Source organism: Cervus elaphus, chromosome 23, assembly GCF_910594005.1.
Source record: "Cervus elaphus chromosome 23, mCerEla1.1, whole genome shotgun sequence".
Lineage (NCBI taxonomy): Eukaryota > Metazoa > Chordata > Mammalia > Artiodactyla > Cervidae > Cervus > Cervus elaphus.
The window spans coordinates 64,577,160-64,598,059 of record NC_057837.1 but is presented as its reverse complement, the minus strand read 5'-3'; the positions used below and the strand labels follow the sequence as shown (position 1 = coordinate 64,598,059).

At 38.6% G+C, this 20,900-nt stretch overlaps 1 protein-coding gene across 7 annotated transcripts in view; it reads right to left on the bottom strand.

The window, feature by feature from the left end:
- Positions 1–20,900, bottom strand: part of PHF20 (PHD finger protein 20) — a 135,891-nt gene that overhangs the window by 48,577 nt on the left and 66,414 nt on the right. For 6 of the 7 annotated variants that reach the window (XM_043884386.1, XM_043884389.1, XM_043884390.1 and 3 more), the window contains one exon: positions 763–1,041. The exons of the other annotated variant lie outside the window; for it this stretch is intronic. In XM_043884386.1, coding sequence (XP_043740321.1) covers positions 763–1,041 — 279 coding nt within the window. The remainder of the gene's footprint in view (positions 1–762; positions 1,042–20,900) is intronic. 7 annotated transcript variants of the gene reach the window in all.

Sequence of the window (20,900 nt, the reverse complement as noted above, 5' to 3'; positions counted from 1 at the left end):
ATGTCAGATATGCCAGAAGTTCCATAAACCACCCAACACCTATGTATTTTAAAGGAAAGGCTTCAAACCAAAAAACATATGATGATGTCACAATTTTAGGAAAACTGAATCTGGGACGCTTGTAGAATTTACTGGAAACTCATTAATTATTCTGCAATCCCTAAGAAACATGTAATTTTTCAATTTCTGTAACTTTCAGAAGAAATCTCCAAAAAGGTTCTCTTGTAATAAACAAGACATGTACATGAGTTTTTATGGTAACCCTTACTACCATCATTGCAGCTTCTGTGCAAAATAAACACTGTTGTTAGAAAACATCTCCAGATGCAATTATTATGAAATTGGACCCCACAGGAGAATCACACATCACCTCTTAGTTCTTTCATTCTTTTGTTCTGTTAGCAGGGATGGAGCACAGGTTGGGGAGGGGGCAGCAGGGAGCGGGGATGACTGCATCCATGCTATTCTCAGTACTAGTTCCCCTGCTGGCTGCTAATGGAGCTCCCCTTCCTTGACGGTCCCCACTCCATACCTTAAAAGGCTAAGGGACTTTCTCAAGGCAACTCGAGCAGCAAGAGGTAGAGGTAAGAATAAGAATCAGATATTTCTGTTTCTTCCAGAAGGGCTACAATTCCATGATGCAATTCCTGAAAACTTGTCGTTTTCAATTTGGGGGGATTCGACTGGACCAGACCAACCTAACACCCGCTTTTTGGGTCAGCCCTTCATGATACAGATACATTGCAGAACCAAAATGCTTACTTGGGGAACTGGCTGAGACCCGCTTCCTGGTCAGGCTCTCCTGGCTGGCTTTGTCTGAAGCTGAAGAGCCCCTGGTCTGGACGTGCCTCTTTCCTGGGTTCTCCTCTGGCTCTGGCGACTTTTCTATTCCGTGGAAATACTTCATGTGATAATGCAACAGTTTGGCTTTGCGGAAAATTTTTAAACAATCCACAACCGTGCACCTAAACTTGTGATTTAGGTCGCTGGCTGGTGCTTTAGATGTCACAAAATCATTTGTTCTCTTAAAAGTATTTGTTACTGGAAAAAAAAAAAAAAATCCCTCATGCTTATTGGAGCTATTACAATACATGCATCAACACAACACATGGCAACAGAGTGAGAGAGCAGCATGCGTATGTACAGGCAGACATCGATGACCACTGCTGTTTGAAAGAATGGATAGAACTTCAGGGTAGATAACATAGACTCAACTGTAATTCATCTCTTGAAAGAAGAGATCAACTTTTTTTTTTCTTTTTTAAAGCAGCCACACAAGTTCTCATGGTTTCAGAAGAAGAAGGGAAAATCCTAAAAAAGAAAAAAACCAGGAACCCAGCCCAGCACTTGTTACTCATGAGTTGGACCAGACTCAGACCTTCCATCATTCAGATATGTTTGTGTAGGCAGGACTAGAGAATACTCCAGTAGATCTCTTTATGAAACCGAAAGGATCTTACACAAGGAGAATCACTATTACAAAGGTTTTAGTATAGAGCTATTGAGCTCTCAGTACAATGTACTCTGTTTGATCAAGAGGACTCAGAGAAGAAAAAGGAAAAAAGACAACCAACTGAATGAAGCTGGAAGGCATGTAGAGAACTCAATGATCAAATTCAAAGAGACAAAAAAAGTTTGACACCCCCTCCCTAAACCAAGAGTCTCCCCAGGTGGCTTTAGTGGTAAGAATCTGCCTGCCAATGCAGGTGACACGGGAGATGCAAGATCTGTCAGGAAGATGCCCAGAGTAAGAAATGGCAACCTACTCCAGTATTCTTGCCCAGAAAATTCCACGGACAGAGGAGCCTGGTGGGCTACAGTTCATGGGGTCACAAAGAGTCAGACATGACTGAGCACGCACACAGGCCCCAAACCAAACAAGCAGAAGGCAGTTGCCGGTCATGCATCAATAATAGAAAGTAATGCTGTCACAAGGAAATCATGAGTATTAGAAACCCAATTTATTGAAGACTCCCTTCACAATACCCTCATCCCAATGAGAGCAATCACCTTAAACTCAAGTCACCCCTACTCTACAGATTACATCATCCAAGAATATCCTGAATGTATGGACCTTTCTGAGTGAATCAACTTTTTTCTAAATGGAATGATACAATTTTCATTACAAGCAAAAAGCATGCTGAACTTTTGGTAAATATTATGATTACCTTTTCAAGTACCATTCCATAATAAGAAGGAATAAAAAAAATTCTTAAATCAATCTAAATCACACTCTACATTTCAAAATCAGCAGGAAGGTATGATTATAAAACTGGTAGGCTTGACGATCTGATGTATACACACACACACACCCCAAAGCAGAATATCGTAACTCATTTTCTATCCATGACAAGATATAAGAAAGAGGTTCAAATCAGTCAGATACAGTTAAGAAAAAGCAACATGAAATGAAATAGAATACATACTTCTCCCTACACATAGTTGCACCAGAAAAACAAAAAAAAAGTCAGTAAAGAAATTCAAAATTCAAACCTCTAATATATCCTAAAATGCTCTCTTAAAACAAAAAACAGTTTCTCTGGAATCTCCTCCCCTTTGGCCTATTAAGTTGAACCATATCAATTTGCCATTTTTATAGGTTAAGAAAAGTGAGACATTGGCCATTTCAAATGGTCCAACCTAATAGTTCTTTTCCCACCTAACAATCTTTCAAAAATTACTGCAGAAAATTCCACTTAGCACTGTGTAAACAAACCTAAGGTCTGAGGAGGTCAGAGAGCACCAAGCCTGCCTACTACCACCCGAGGCCCACAGCAGGCAAGTTCAGCTGCAGTAAACTCAGCTATCCTTCGGCTTGTGTCTGAAGCCCTGTTTGTGATCAACTATTTATCAAAAAAAAAAAAAAAAAGCCAAAATACAAACACCTTAGAAGTTTTTCAAAAGTTAACAATAATGAGAACTTTGAATCAATTCCATGGAGAATTACCATTCTTTCTATTCAGAACATTTGCACCCTTGTGTACACACACCAGCCACTTGCATAAGGCAAAGACAGGACAGTGGTTAAAAGTGGGGGCTCTGCAGTTGGGCAGCCTGGTTCAAATCCTGGCTCCTCTAATTACTCCTCCTGCCTCCTAGCACCTTCATATGCAGAGTGGAGATAGCAATAATGGTAACTACTTCACTGACTTCAAAGAATTAAATGAACTGCACGCAAAGATTCTAAAACAACATCTGTTCAATAAATAGTGAATACATAGTACAATTTTGCTCAATATTCTGGAATAAACTATAATGGAAATGAAATTTTTTTTAAAAGTATAGGACTTACCTGGTGGCTCAGTGGTAAAGAATTTGCTTGCCAATGCAGGAGACATAGGTTCAATCCTTGGTCTGGGAAGATCCCACATGCTGCAGGGCAACTAAGCCCATGCATCACAACGACTGAGCCTGTGCTCTAGAGCCCAGAAACTGCAACTACTGAAGCCTGCTCTCCCTCGAGCCCGCGTTCTGCAGCCAGAGAAGCCCACGCACCGTAACTAAAGAAAAGCCTGTGCAGCAACAAAGACCCAGCACAGCCAAAAGTAAACAATACATACATAAATAATTTTTTTAATGTATACAGTATCATTTTGGATTAAAGAACAAATGTGACTTATGAACAGTCTTTCAGCAATTAACCTCTCACAGCAGAAGGGCAGAAGCTCCCTTCACCCCCAGTCTCACTGCATGCCATTGCAGATTTAGGGCAGTATAATGGAAACCATCCAACTTTAAATCCTAGCTCTACCCTTTATTAGCAGCATGAATAAGCTGTGTATGGCTTTTTAAAACTCTTCTGATTATCCAGATTCCCACCTATATCAAAAGGGTTAGAGAGAGGGCTATAAGATAACATATACACTTGGTGCAAAGCAGGCCATTTCAAATAGAAAATAATCCTGGTAAACAGGCTTCTGTCATTTATAGAGTGTGGCTTGAGACAAATTATAATTATCAACCAGAGTGAATACTCCTTCGACCAGCCCTCATAAGCTCTGGCTAGGAGACACATTACTCGGTAAGCATTCAGTTTTCTCTACATCCTACTAGAAATGTGAAGTCCAAAACCAACCTTAAGATTCCCAGCATGGCCATTCAGTGGGATTATTACCACCACCTTTCAGGACATCTTACTTTCACTAATGCAGCCCCCCTCCAAAAAAATTTTTTTTAATAACTACATTATACTAGGTGCTGGACAGTACCAAGCTTGATCCACCAAAATCCTGAACTTCATGTGGTTTGTTTTTTTAAAACATAAATTAAAGTGCATTTCCTCCAAAAGTTTTACCAAACTCTATGCTGGAAGTTACATTTATCCCTAATAAACTCCACCTGATTATTTTAGTCCAAGAACTTTGTAACTTTTGTCTCTGTAACCCTATATATTCTTAGGTCTTTATCCAGGCTGTTGATAAAGATCCAGTAGTACAGAGCTGAGGACAGCCTTCAGAATAACCTTCAGGCTGACATCAACTAATCTATACTCTCTGGTTAGAGTTGCCTAAGCCAACTGAACTTGATCTATGCAAATTACCAATGCACTCACACATCTATTTCCTCTTTGTTCATAATAGATTTTAAGAGGGATGTGGTCAAACTGTCTGCTAAAATAAAGAGATACCTGGTCTGAGTGCTATAGTAGGCTCCTCACATTCCTGTGTTGAAACTTAATTCCCAAAGTGATGGTATTTGGAGGTGGAGCATTTGGGAAGTGATTATGTTACAAAGTCAGAGCCCTCATGAACAGGACTAGTGGCTTTATAAAAGAGACTCCAGGGATTTCCCTGGTGGCCCAGTGGCAAAGACGCCATGCTCTCAGTTCAGGAGTCCTGGGTTTGATCCCTGGTCAGGGAACTAGTTCCCACATGCTGCAGTTAAGACCCGGCAGAGCCAAATAAATAAATAAATGTTTAAAAAAAAAAAAAAAAAAAAAGAGACTCCAGAGAACTCCCTTGCCTGTACCTCCATGTGAGGTTACTGTAAAAAGATAGCTGTTTATGAACTAGGAAGCTGGCCCTCAACAGACACTCAATCTGCTGGCACCTTGATCTTGAACTTCGCAGACTCCAGAACTCTGAGAAATAAATTTCTGTTGCTTGTAAGACACTCAGTCTATGGTATTTTGTTACAGCAACCCAAATGGATTACGACAGACAGTCTACCAACCCAGTATAAGCCTCTCAAAAGGAAGTACATTCAGTTTGGCAGGATAAAAACTCTTCCCCACAAAAGCAAAACCCTTGATTCCTCACAAGTAAGCAGAAGGTGGAAACAGCTAAACCTCAAAAGGTAAACAAGCTTGGCAATCAGGTGGGCCACCTTCCTCAGAGGTGGTACTAGGATCACAGGGGCTCAGGTAAACAGATAAACTCCACAGGAGAAAAGATACTACCTGGTGTCCCTGTCACAAAGCTCCTGGCCAAACCTAGAGCCCTTTTCAAGACAGCAACATTAATAAGACAAATTGAGTTGCTCGTTTTGTCTGAATAAGTAATAAGTATTTGAGAATTATGAATCTTCAACCATGGAAGTTCAAGAAGTAAGATTTCCCCACAAACTCAACTCAGTTAAGTATACAAACTCATTGATATGCAAGCCCTTCTGATTCTAAGCCTATATAACTTACTTTGCCATCTGGAGAAAACACAATCAACACAAGCATCAGGGTGAGACAAGCAGCAAAGAGAGGATAAATTAATTATGAATAATAGCCTGTGACAAACTCTGGTAGATTACACAATTAACTATAACTTTAGGCTCACAAATGAAGAAGTAGATCAAACACCCCAAGACTTAAGTAATTGTTCCCTTTTCATGAAGGTCTTGCAAACTGTACTATTTCGATTCTGAATACAACAAATTTTTAAAGATATGAAAATTGTATGTTCCAGACTTCACAATTTTATCCTAATTTTCCCATACGGCAGTCGTCTGTATGCATAAAGAAAACTGCATTTCAGGGATTCCCCTGGTGGTCCAGTGGCTAAGACTCTGCACTCCCAATGCAGGGGGCCTGGATTCGATCCTTGGTCAAGGAACTAGATTCCATATGCCACAACTAAAAGTTCATATGCCACAACTAAAGATCCCACATGCTGCAACTAAGACCCAGCACAGCCAAATAAATACAAAAATAAATAATTTTTTAATGAAGTTATTAAAACAAAAAAGCTGCCAGTTTAGGCAGTACAGGCCTCTGACACACCTCTCCCACATGCAAACCAAGCCCTGTTCAGCTTTTTCCCTGGTCTCTGAGCAAAAAAGATTCTGTCCTGCCTTCTCTGAATGCCTGTAAGTACTTCATGGAAAATAAAACTTGCAGTTATGTATTCCTTTCTATTTATATTACAGTTAGTTCTGTTCACTCCTTCTTCTAAAATGTTGAAATGAGGAATATGCTCCATTCTTTACTTTTCCTACAGTCCTCACCTCAGTAGACTACTTCGTCAAACAAGAGAGTTAGCCCTAGCCTCTCCAAGACAGTTTCCTTCTCATTAAATGGGAATAAAAACACTTATTTTACATATTCACGAGGTTCCCACACATTTCCATGAGGTATTAGAAGAGAAATCCTCTTACAAACCGCAGCAGGGTACTTGAACATTAGCTGTCACCTGGCTTGTCACTGACCTCACAGTTGTTTGCTTCAAAAAAGTTACGCATGATCCCAGCACACATGGTACATCGAATTGTCTCATTTTACTCATCAAACACTGAGGTGTTAGTGGTAATTAGTAAAAGCACAATAGGAACAGCAAAATGATGGAACCAGTAAAAATGTTTTATATTTTAAAAGAATTCTAAAGTAAAACCTGCACAGCATAATTAAGCTTAACAAAACCCACAAAAGAAACAGTTCAGCAAAACAAAATTATATATGAGTAACATAAAATATAATAGTGTCTTTTTTTTAAGAATTGTAAGAATGTAAATAATAACGGTTTGCTTATGAGACTTCAAGTAAAAAAACCAAAAACACTGATTTTTTTCCCCTACTCTTCCATGTTATAATACCCATATTATTTCACAGTAGAAAGAATACAATTCTTTTATATTTTATATTATACTCATCCCCAGAACAGTGGTACTATGACAAAAGAAACATGGTGATGTGAGCACAGTCAAGCAACCAGGAGAGCCACTGGTTGTCAAAAGGGCATCCCGGGCCACAGTCTACAGCAATCCCAAGTCTCACACACAGGGTCTATTTCCCAGTGGGAGGACAGTTCATCTGGAACATACGTCACTGATAGCACCAGCTAAGCGACATCATCCTCTCTTGGGATACTACGGTCCTTTGTCAACATGAGAGCAGTTACTAGGTGACAAAGGGCAGAAAATATTTAAATTAAATCCTCCAGAGTGCCTGGTTCAAAATCTAGGGGTAATGGAATTATCCTTAGGTTACAGGCTAAACTACAGGAACCAATTTATTCCTATTTTAGAAGGTAGCATGTAAATCAATATTTGCAAGTAGTTATAGGTGTTACTGTTCAAATGCTGTGTTCTCCCTCATGTTTAACAGATCTTTGTATGGACGTATGCAGGCAAACCATGGAGCTCTCTCCTAGGCTCCCAGGCTTAAAATCCCAAGTCACCCTCTGCTCTGGCCTCTCCCAAATTATACGAGGAGAAAAATGGTCCACAGAATTTGAATTTGCTTTAAATAATAGTATAACTCTATTAATTATACTAAAAGAGTGCTTTCTTTTTCTTTTGTGGAGGAAAGAGAGGTAGAAAGAGACTATAAAATGGCTCCTAATAATCCCTGCCTCTGGGCATCCACTCCTGTGTGCAATTCCCTCCCTTTGAGTGTGGGCAGGACCTATATAACTTGCCTCTTATAGAACAGGCAAAGGTGACAGCAGATCACTTTCACGATGGTGTTCTGTGAGACCATAACATCCGTCTTACTGGCAGGCACTCTCCCACGCTGGCTAGATGCAATAAGCTGCTATGCTGTGAGCTACTCAAGAAAGAATGCCGTGTGGCAAGGAACTGAGAGTGCCCACAAAAGACTACAGCCGTCAGCCTGACAGCCTGAAATAACATGTGAGCCTGGAAGCAGACCCTTCCTCAGTAGATTTTTCAGATGAGAACCAGCCCTGGCCAACTCCTTGACTGCAGCCTTGCAGAGAACCCTGTTAAGTTGTGCCTAGACGTCTCACCCACAGACACTGTGAGAAAATAAATGTGTTATTTTAAGATACTATGTTCATGGTAATACTGTCACACAGCAACAGATAATATAGAGTAGGATCAGAAGCTCTCGGTTTCCATTTGCCTGGGCAATGCTTTATATTACACTTTCCCCTTTATGATAAGTATAATCTTTATAATAAAAAAGTCTTTTAAACTGTTTTCTGAGACCTGGGTTAGAAATCATGTCTTATATAACTATCCTTTTTTTGTATACCCATTGCCAAGTACCTCAAAACCTCACAGCTAGATTGCTTATGATGATGGTATTCACTCTGGCTGGCAACACTCAGTCTGGCCTTCTAAGCCCATGTCAAATCTAAGCGCCATCATTCTTTCCAAACTCATCTCCCATTAGTTAGTCCACAATGAGGCCTCAGCAGCTGGCCCAGCCAACTGCTGGCCCCCGCGACCGCTTCAAGCTCTTATAGCTCACACCTCTGCTCATGCTGTGCCTCTCCCTGCCATTCCTCCCTGTCTCAGCCAAGTCTACTTCCACGCTGACCCAGCTCACTCCAAATGCAGGAAGGCAGCCAGATGGCCCGGTTCTCAGGGACCACATGCTATCAACTCCTGGCACAAACAACTATCCACTGCAGCCTCTCTTTAGCACTGTGGATCTGCTCCTGGATCCGGCTGTTTGCCGCTGCTCCAGCCAGAGGATAAGGTTCATTGTCATGTATGCCCTCAGCACTGACCCCTAATATGACTGGTATTCTTGTCAGCAACAACTCCACATAACCCCAGTAGTTTAACACTTTTTTGACATGTACTTGAAATACTATAATGAATAAAACATTTTTCAGGTCTGTGAAGGAATAGCTTTCTCAGCTGTGAAGCAACAAAAGCAACCAAAGAGAAACGTGAACAGATTTAAATACTCACAGCAACTCCAGTCAAATGTTTGGAATAAAAAAAATAACAAAATGTTCATAAACAGAGAAGCAGTTCATTATGTGAAGTTTGTACTAGTAATTCTCCCATCCAAGTACTAACCAGACCCGATCCTGCTTAGCTTCTGAGATCAGACAAGATCGGGTGCATTCAGGGTGGTATGGCCGTAGACAGCACTATGGAATTCTAATTAGTCATTTAAAAGAATGAAGTAGCTCCGTACTTACTGATATGGATACTCTCAAGATACACTGCTAAGTGAAAACAGGAAGTTGTTCAGTGTACACTGTACGACTGTATGACATGTATGGTTGCAGATGGGGGGAAAGGTATTATAAAATGCATAGAAAGGAAACCGGAAGGATAGGTATTAAACTGTTGACAGCTCTACAGAGAAGCTTAAGCTAGAAAAACAGGTGGTAAAGAGGAACTCTCACATGTCTTCTGTATACTCCAGGAGCAATGGGTGTACCCAGCACTCAGCTCTTGAGTGAGTGCTTTCTTTTAATTCCCCACTTAAAAGAAATCAGGGCTTCCTGGAGAAATGGCTGAATCCAAGGTTGGGTGAGTACAAGATGAGCATGCTACATTTTCTTATGACAGAAAGTGAAGAAGACACAGGAACTAGCTTGACAGGCTCCCACAACATGGTTATTAAAATAAATAATGCTAGAAACCATTATAACCCACAGAACAAAAGAAATTCCATGAGACCACGTGGATAAAAAGAGGGAAGGAAGGAAAGAAGGGAGGGAGGGAGGAATCAGGGAGAGAGGGAAAGACAGGCAGGCATTCCCTTAACAGAATACAAACTAATAAATGTAGAAGGAATGATGAGAGTTAGAAATCACCATTTGGTAGCCATCAGAGTAAAAATATTTATCAGGCAAGAAACAGAAGTGGATATTAAAATAATGGGTGAACATCTAATAAAGAAACATACAGATATTTGAGTATATATAAATAAAGATACTTACATACACTCAAGGTCTTCTCACAAGAAACTTAGTAACTATAAAGGGAAAAATAACAGCTTTACAGTAGAGAAACCTGATAGGCAGTACCTCTAGCCAAGTGACCAAAGTTAACTTCACCAATAAATGGGACAGATATCATGTGGCTCCTGATAGAATGTACTTGAAAAGGACACATCACTTGCATGGTGTTGTTGCTAAAAGGGAACAACCTAAATCTAATTATCTGAATATATATATAAAAAAAAAAAAACCACCCAAATTTAAGGACATCATATTCTTCAGAAAGACTGAAAAAAATGTTTCAGATGAAAGGAGACTAATGAAACATGACAATTAAATTCAGTGTGACATCCTGATTTGGATCCTGATCCCCTCAAAAAAAAATGTTTCCCCCACGTTTGCTATGAAGGACATTATTAGAACTGATAAAGTCTGAATAAGGTCCTGACTTTGATAATTACATTATGGTCAAGTAATTAAATGTTCTAGTTATCAGGAAATCGACACTGAAGAATTTAGGGGTAAAGGTTTGCAACTTACTTGCAAATAATTCAGAAAAATACTTTTTAAAGAACAGAATAATGAAGCAAACACAGTAAACTGCTAACAAACAGGGAATCTGGCTGAAGGTATGTAAGGAATTCTTTCTGCTATTTTTGCAACTTTTTATGTATTCCAATATTCAAAATAGAAACATCTTTTAAATATAAAGATGAAAAAATTTCTGTAGGAAAAATACTTCGAGGTCACAGAATAGCTAAGTGGGAGGAAAGCAACCCTGGCAAAGCTATCCGCACTTGGCCCTCACAAAAGAAATTGCGCATTTACTCCACAAGATGGCAGAGCTGCCCCAAAGGCCAGAGCTGTGTCGGGAGCAACAAACGCAGGGATTCTGCTCTAGACTAAATGGTGTTGCCTTCCCAGCCTCCTTCACACTGATCGTGACTCCATCCCAAGTTAGAAATTACAAGACTGGCACCAGCTCAGGGCAGCAACCTCTAAACAGTGACTAACACAGCAGCACCCCGGCCTCCAGGGGCCTCGTGGGATGCTTCTGAGAATGATCCCGCCCCCCCACCTGCTGACTTACATAATACATTCCTTGTGAATGAGTTCTCAACAACCAGCAATCTTTCTGGATCGTCCTGTGCTCACCACTAAGCCCATGTTCCAAAAGAAAAACCAGGAACACCATTCAGTTTCCAGATCAACACTTCCACCCCCTCAAATTAAAGAATTTCAAAGGCACCACCCTGTCTGGAGTACTGACATCACTTGTGCCACACACAGTGCTCTTCAAAGCTGGCCTGCTAAGCTGCTTTCTCGAGTATACACACTGCTTTAACACGTGCCCTCAAGGGCAGTGCAAGCTCCGCGTCACACACTGTGCAACCTCTCTAAAGGCAGGATGTGTGTTCACTTCACCTGATCTATACAGCACCCAGCATCTCATCAGATGGCATTCAGTACTCAGTCAGAAGATAGGAGATGGAGTGACCCAGCCATTGGGAAATGTGGTATTCTAACTCTGGCTGAGTTACCCCTTCTTGACAAGTACTAGGTTATTCTATAAAACAGGGAGAATTAACAGTGAAAAATTAGCAAGAACTTAGATGTCTTTCAGCAGTGGGAAGTTAAATAAATTATGGAAAATCCATCCAATGAAACAAATTATATGTAATCGTGAAAGAGCTATGAACTGACACGAAAAAATACTGTATAAAAATGACAAACCATTGACTAATACAAGAAAATGATTTCACTACTATGTTTTTAAAAAGTTACATGGGTACATGTGTGTTTGTATATGCAGAGAACCACGTGTTGAAGAACGGAAAAGCATATACCAAACTGTCCCATGGTTCCTTCAAGAGGGGGAAGAGTAACGGAGAACTTTTCACTTTTTTTCCTTTTACTTAGTTTTAATTTTTCCCAGTACATTTGGTTTTGAAATTTATAGGAGGGAAAAAAACAGCAAAATGACGCCTTATATATTAATAATAATCTTTAAATATGGGTCCTAACTGTCTTTATGCCAGAGTAGTTATGAAAATTCATCAAGAAGTTGTACTTACAAAGAATTAGTATTCCTTAGTGTTCTCACTGTGAAAAATCAAATTTAAATTTTAAAATCAACACTAAATAAAATCTTTCATTGCTATCTCCTTATGACTCAAAAATGATGACCATGCTTGCTTGGAGGACAGCAAGGAGGACTATGGCTGGAACAGAGGCAGCAGGAAGGAGGGAAACTAAGGAAAACATGAGACTTGAGTGGTAGCAGGAAGCAGCCGGGCCACAGTAAGGACCCGAGGCCCTCGCTCATGGCCGAAACCAACAGTTCAGGTGGTGGGAGACATGCAGGTTATTTTTACTGTTCTTGTACTCTTCTAGATTTCTTTTCAACTTTATGAACATAAAAAAGCAAGTTACCAAAAAAGAATATGCTGAATAAAGACAAGATTACCCCCATTAATGAGGTAAAAAGTACCAATGAAATCCCTAGTGGAGTTTGAATAAGGTCCAGATTTTGATAATTGTGGTAACATAAGAGAATGCCCTCATTTTTTTTTTTAAGGAAATATACATTAAAATATTCAAAGGTAAATACTGTCAAACAATTCATAGGAAAAAAAAAAAAAAAACTTTAAAATACCTTAAGGCCACAGAACAGCTAAGTAGGAGGAATGCAACCTTAACAACAGAGAGATGCAAGTGAACTGACAGCTCTCTCTATCCTGCAAACGAAGCATTTCAATAGATTCACAAATAAGAAAGCAACTAAAAAAAAAAAAGAACGAAAGCAACTCAAAGCAACTATCTGTTTGGTACCAACTTACCTGCTCAGCCTTAACCCAGTTCAGGAAGCCTGCAGTTAAGTCAGAAAGCACAGCTAATAGTCTCAGAAAAGACCCTGTGATTATACTATTGATGCTGTTCTGTCTTCATCTCCAAATGCCTAACTGCTACTCATCCTTCAAGGCCCTGTCAAGTTCCATATTCTTCCAACCCTACCCTCAATCTATTAACCTAAACATCACCTGTCTCCAGATGTCAGGTCCAAAGAGCACTTAATGTACCCTAAGACCAAGAGCGCCCCATCAATAGCTAGCAGAGCTCCCAGGCATACAGTAAGACGTATAGTATTCACTCCCAAGCATATAGTATTCGCTCTCAGGCAACAGGACTCAAATAAGAGAATCCTGAGTTCAACTTCCATGTGACAGGCACACATTATCACTGGCAGTCTTCTCTTCTTAAAGGTTTAAGTAATTTTCATGACACCACCTTACTTTCTCTCTTGTAATACAATCTCATTCATGCCTCAGGACAGAAGGACCTACAAGGGCAATGACCAGATGTCTCATTCATTTCTCTAACCCCAAAAGAACAATCAGTTCTCAGCCAGTGTTCCACCAGGACATGTCTGATGACAGACTATAGACACTTCCAACTTCCCAAACTACACTGCCTCTAAGTCCTCAAGAAAACAGAGAATATAGGTGCCTGAAATCTAACAATTATAAGCACTACACTAAACCAGACCAAGTTAATTTAAAAATAAATCATTTACAAAAAGAACCACAGGCATTACTCTGACACTAACCTGGTTAATTTGCAAGTAAATCATCTGTAAACTTTTAATAATTCAGTGACAAGTAACTTCCCATTCACTTTATAACTGACAACACATCAGTGGAACACTAGACCATGTGGCAATGTCTGATTTCTAACAGGTATTCAGTTTAAAAAAAAGAAAAAGAAAAAATTAGCTGAATAAGCCTGAACTTCTATTTAGTCTTCTCTCTTGTTTATGGTTCATGTAGAATATTCACAAATGACACAGCTTAGAATAGAGTCTGGCACTTAGTAGGCACTTGTTAAATATTCATTGACTAAAATCAATGAATGGGTTTCTCTGGTGGTTCAGTGGTAAAGAATCCATCTGTCAAAGCAGGAGACATGAGTTCAATCCCTGGGTCAGGAAGAGCCTCTGGAGAAGGAAATGGCAACCTACTCCAGTATACTTGCCTGGGAAATCCCATGGATAGAGGAGCCTGACGGTCTACCATACATAGGGTCACAAAGAGTTGGACATGACTTTGCAACTGAGCACGCACACAAAATTAATGAATGGACTACAGTCCATTTCCAAACAGCCCTGGTTATCTGTGAATGACCAAATAGGCTGGGCTGAGGTTAGAGAATAACCTAACTTCACAGGGCATGTATTCTAATTTCTGAATAAATTCCTACTCAAGTAGAACAATTTCAACTGCATTCCCCTCTTGACATTTAAGTCATAAAAGCAAATAGCTTAGAGCTTATTCCAAAAGAAAAAAGTAATGGTATCCATGCTGCATTTACTTCTCCTAGCGCAAGCTCCAGGTAATCACACCACTAACCCTACTATACACTCTCTTGCAAATAGGCAAGTACTTCAGTCAGTTGCCATGGTTTCAAAATTATTCCCTAGAAAATCCTCCATGCAACCTCAAGAAACAAAACAACATGAAATCTTTCCACCATCTTTTCCAAGACTTCCCTGTCCCACCCTCACTTTACCTTATTTCCATCTTCACCACAAACCTGAGATGCAGCTAAATTAATTGACATGATACAGAAACTGCATGTGTGTGCAAACTTTAAAACAAGCACTGGGATTTAGCCTCTAACCTCATCTCCTCACTCATCTTCTCTACACAGCATATTTCCTAGTGGTGAAGAACAACTCATTGCCAATCTCAAGTGATGTCTAACGTTAACATCACCCTTAAGACAACATAATAAAAAGCTTAGTCTGCTGAGCTAAGGGACGTGGCTGTGATAGAGAGTTCTCCATGCCAAAAAAGACTTCTAAATTCTGAAATTAAATTTCCACCAAATTTGCACATCAAGTCTAATAATCCCTCCCAAAGGAGGAAAAGTTGGCTGAGGAGAGGAGCCCTGCCATTGAGAAGAGGCTCAGCAAGAAAGGAGAGGATCCTTGGTACCCACCAGCCCACAAGGCTAAGGCACAACACTCTGGACCCACCAGAACAGAAGACCAAAGGAATGAGCCAGAAGTGAGACTTGAGTACTTTTAGTTTACTGTTTTCAAAGAACTGCTCTGCTGCTGCATTTATGCCAACTACATAAAATCTGATCAACAACAACGAAAACCTGCCCCTCCAACCTAAATTGAAATTATCCACATAAAAGTATAAATTCTGTAGACATATAGTCATCATGGTATAAAAGTCTTATAAAAACAAAACTATTTAAATGCCATTAATCTTTTAACATTGTAAACTTTTCTATTTATAATTTAAATTACTCTTTTTTTGCTTGTTTGTTTTTTGCCGTACCGAGCACCTTGCAAGATCTTAGTTCCCAGAACAGGGATTGAACCAGGGCCACACAGTCTAGGTCGTAATCACTGGGCCACCAAGGAACTCCCCCAAATTTAAATTATTCTTAATGTTTGAAAGATTTGAAAGTAATGCCTTTCTAGAAGAAAGGAAAAGAATTTCAAATCTTACATTTATTATTAAATATATAAATTATATAACAAAAATGTGTGTGTAAGTGTATAGATTTCATGACAGCCTATATTAAATAAAGTCACAAGTACACAGTGTCAAAATACAGAATCGTTAAATATTCAACTGATTACCTTCTCTTCATTTGAAAGAGCCTAGTAAGAGACGTGCTACACCTCTATTCATATAGTTCCCTCTCCTGGAATACCTAGTCACTGTGTTACTCATGGGGTACTGCTATACATCCATTAAGATTCAGCTTAAACATCATACCTCCCAGATTAAGGTGGTCTTCAGGCAGGCACTGATCTTCCATCACTGACACTTATTAGCACAGCGTCTGCTACCCAGGGCAACAGGACACTCTAATCGATCTGAGCAAAAAAGATATATGACCAGAGCTTCCGCATCCACGTGTGCAGTGTCTTCTCACCATGCAGGCCCTAACTGCAGGAAGACAGTTCCATTTAATCTCTCCTATTTCCCTGAGTCTCTCACTTAAAAGAGTGTCTGCACATCCTTCTTCAGGGAACCATGCTCGACCCACAAATCTCCACAAGTATCTTCATTCTTCCTCTGGGCTCATACACACTCAAGAAGCTGTGTTTTGGGAACTCTACAGCCTGTCTTCTCCACATACATGAAGGAAGAAGGTAACAGACCACCCAGGTTTACCAAAGGAACACATGGTCCCAAACCATATCATCAACAGACCCTCAAGACATTTGATTCCATAACTTGTTTCTGGCTAAATTCTCCAACAAGGCCATGTCTTCCTCTCTTAGGCTGCCGTAGTTCACAATATAGCATAGTCCAGAGGAGGGATATCCTACAAGCCCCCTTTGGCCTTCACGGATATTTAGGAAACACCAGAATTTACTCATACTAATTCCCTCATCCACTACTTTACCTCTTTCAATTAATGTTAAGTCAAATTTTATAAAATAAACAACTTTTTAAAGATAAACGTTTGGGACTTCCCTGGTGGTCCAAGTGGTAAAGAATCTGCCAGCCAATGCAGGGCACATGGGTTCAATCGCTGGTCCAGGAAGATCCCACATGCCGCAGGGCATCTAAGCCCATGAGCTGTAACTACTGATGCCCAAGCGCCTTAGAGCCTGTGCTCTGCAACAAGAGGAGCCACCACAATGAGAAGCCCGAGCACAGCAACTCTGCTCACCCAAACTAGAGAAATCCATGTGCAGCAATGAAAACCCAGCAGTCAAAAATGAATAAATAAAAATTTTTAAAAAGATGAACATTGATCAAGAATCTTAGAATGGGATTAGGGGTGAGAGGGAGATTTAAGAGGGAGGAGACATATGTATACCTATAGCTGATTCATGTTGATGTATGGCAGAAACCAACACAACACTGTAAAGCAATTATTCCCTAATGAATATGATCATAACTATATTTTTTAAGTACCAAGGAAAAAAAGAGTGTAGATTTAATTTTTTTTAAATTTCATTATTATGAAACACAATGATTAAAAGTAAAAGACAAGTGACAGACCAAGAGAAAATACAGTACAATATATAGAAAAGACAAAGGATCCGTATCAATAACATACAAAGGAAACTTGGCAAATCAATAATAAAAAACAAATAATCCTACAGGAAGTGGACAAAGACTATGAAAAGACAATTCACAAAAAAATACACTAAAATATTCAATAAAACATGAAAAACTGTTCAATCTCATTTTAAAAAGTACAACTTAAAAAGTAAACCTTGTATCCAATGTTAACCTACATTAAAGAAAATTCAAAAGATGAGTAGTATTCACAGATAGCAAGAATGTAGGGAAAACATGTACCACATTCTGTACTGTACCACACTCTTGATCATAATATAAAGCAGAATGGTCTTTTTATGAAGGATGATTGGTCATCGGAATTTAAATCATGCATTCTGTTGAATCTAGCAATCATACTTATAAAAATGTATCCTACAGGGCTCTTCATAAGCATTCAAGGATTGCCATATTAATGTTTGAAATACTTTGCTATTGCTCAGTAGTAATCTAAATATCCATCAAAAGGAACCATTTATCAGAAACATAAACATTACCGATAACATCCACATAGGTATTACTGGGAAGACCCAGAGGAATCGGGTGGAGAGGGAGGTGGGAGTGGGGATCGGGATGGGGAATACGTGTAAATCTATTGCTGATTCATGTCAATGTATGACAAAACCCACTGAAAAAATAAATAAATTAAAAAAAAAAAAACATACAAATAGCTATTAATGCAACACGCAATCACAATACTTATCTTTCTGTGTAGTCATGGATATGCGCAACTACCTAAACTGTGTGTAAGGTAGAGTTTTCCCCGTCAGTAATGGCAGAAGACCTCACATGGAAACAACCCTTTCGATTACAACCATTATAAACTCTGGGGAAAAAATATAAAGGAAAAAAATATCTAAATGCACTGAAGAGCAACAAAGACAGAGAGAAACACGAGTCAGACATCTGAAATAAACTTTTCATGTAAAGGTGGGCTCCAGTAAGAAGCACTGCATAGCTAAAACCCTTGCGTCTTATTGGCTGAAGAAACAGAAGACAAAGTTCAGTGCAATGACAACACCTAGAAAGTAAGGAGTAAAATCTTAGAAAGAAGACAGCCACAAAAGGGTGGCCTCATTTGATACATTTAAATTCTGTCTGATCTCTGACTGATCTCCAAACCTATAGGTTTCCAAGAAGACCAACTAAAACTCAAAGACTGAACAGAGGTTTCAGATTCCGCCCATTGCAGGAGAAAAGAAAAACATAAAACAGAAGCATATTGCAACAAATTCAATAAAGATTTTTATTAGTAAAAAAAAGGTCTACATCAAGAAACTGGCATTTTGATTTCAAATAAATTTCCCTTTAAAAGAAAGAAATCATTATTCTTCAGAGGAACATAACATAATCCATACTACAACCTATCACTCACAATACAGAGGTTATAATCCAATACATTAGAGACATAAAGAAATGGGAAAGTGTCACCGAGTGAAAAGTCAGTCAATGGCGATTAACTTCAGAATAATCTCGATGTTGTTAGGTATTTTTAAAAAGCTATTAAAACTATGCTCATGATGAGTAAACAGACTGAAAATCTCAGCAGAGAATCTAGGGGAATAAAAGGAATATTATAGAACTAAAAAGTACTAGAAATAAAAAAATTCACTGGACGGTCTTAAAAGCAGACTGGAGTTGAGAAAAGCATTTGAAAATAGATTGAAAATTTTTCAGTCTGAAAATGAAGGGAGAAAACTGAACAAAAACATAAAAATCCACAGAGTTCCAGTGACCTGTGGGATAGTTTCTAAAAGTCTCACATAAATTTGATGAAATAAATCAGTTTTCATATTCAAGCTCAGTAAAGTTCAAGCAAGTTACATATAACACTAAAACAAATTTTAACATGTCATAGTCAACTGCTAAAAACCAAAGATAAAGAAGAAAATCTTGAAAGCAGCCAGAAAGAACATAAGAGTCAGGGAAAACAACAATATGAATGATCACTAACTTCCTTTCAGAAATAAGAGGACCATGAATAACATCTTTATAAAGTTATTATAAAGAAGTGATACTTTAAAGTATTTAAAGAAAGAAAAACTATAAACCCACAATTCTATATCCAGTGAAAATATCCTTTAAAAATGAAAGTTAAATAAAGTCATGTTCAAATAAACAGAAACCAAGAGAATGTATCACCAGGAAACCTGCCCTACAGAAAAAAAAAAAACAAAAAACACAAAAGGAAAATTTAACATGAAAAGAATCTTCAAGAAGAAATAAAGAAGTGAGGTTCAAGAGGGAGGGGACATGCATATACCTAAGGCTGATTCATGTTGATATATGGCAGAAACCAACACAATATTGTAAAGCAATTATCTTCCAATTAAAAATAAATAAATTAAAAAACAAAAGATATGAAGAATACTGGACATGGTAAATACATGTGTAAATCACCATCTCTTTTGTTTTATCTTCTTTAAAATACATGAGCAAAAATTACAATACTATACTGTCAACTTTACAGCATACATAGATTCAATTCATGCGATAACTAGAGCATAAAAGGGGATGTTAATGGATTACACAACATTTTACATAAGATGGTTCAATATTAACTATAAGTAAACTGTGAAAAGTACATATATACATTGTAATACCTAGAGTAACCTCTAAAACAAATGTTACGAAGTATAGCTTAAGGCTAACAGATGAATTAAAATTGGATTTTAAAAATTCAATTAACCTGAAAAAATAGGAAAGAAGGAAAAGAACAAAACACAGGATCAACACACACCAAAATGCAAAATGGCAGACCTCAATGCAATTGTATCAGTAATTTCATTTAATGTAACTAAACAAGGCAGTTAAAATCCAAACCCAACTATCTATAAAAGGCAGTTTGAACTTAAAGGCATAGTTATATTGAAAGAAAAGAGACAGAAAGAGATAGAAAGCAAAAGAAAGGTGGAGTACCTATTCTAATATCAGAAAAAGGACACAAGAATTAAGTCAATTTTCATACTCAAGCTCAGTGACTCTCAAGCAGGTTAAATACAAAACTAAAACAAATTTAAGCACATGGTAGTGTTACAGTCAAGAAAAAGACTACCACCAAAGATACAGTGATATTTCACATTACAAAGAGGGCAATTCATGGTTAGGATTTGGGGCTTTCACTGCCGGGGCCTGGGTTCAATTCCTGGTCAGGGAACATTCCACAAGCCCTACAGCCAAAACAAAACACAAAGCGGGGCAACTCATTAGGAGGACATAGCAATTTAAAATATGCATGCAATTTAAAATATGCATGCAAATAAAAACAAAACTTCCAAATACATGGATCAAGACTAATAGAATTAAAGGGAGAAAAAGATAAATCCACAATCACCCATCTCTTAGTAACTGGTAGAAACAGATACACACACAGAAAAAACAAAACTAAACCAGTGGCAACATATCAGAAAAACACCATCAACCACCCTGACCTAACTGACAGATTTACAATCATGGCAGAACACACAATTTTTTCAAATGCATACAGAATATTCATCAAGATAGATCATATGTTAGACCATAAAAAGCAGCACAGCAAATGTATAAAGATTGGGGTAATTCTCTGGCAGTCCAGTGGTTAAGATTCCATGGTTTTACTGCAGAACGTGTGGGTTTGATCCTTGGTAGGGGAACTAAAAGCTTCCATGCCCCATGGCATGGCCAAAAATAAAGACAAATAAAGATTGAAATCCTATAGAGTATGTTCTTTGACCATCATGGAATTATA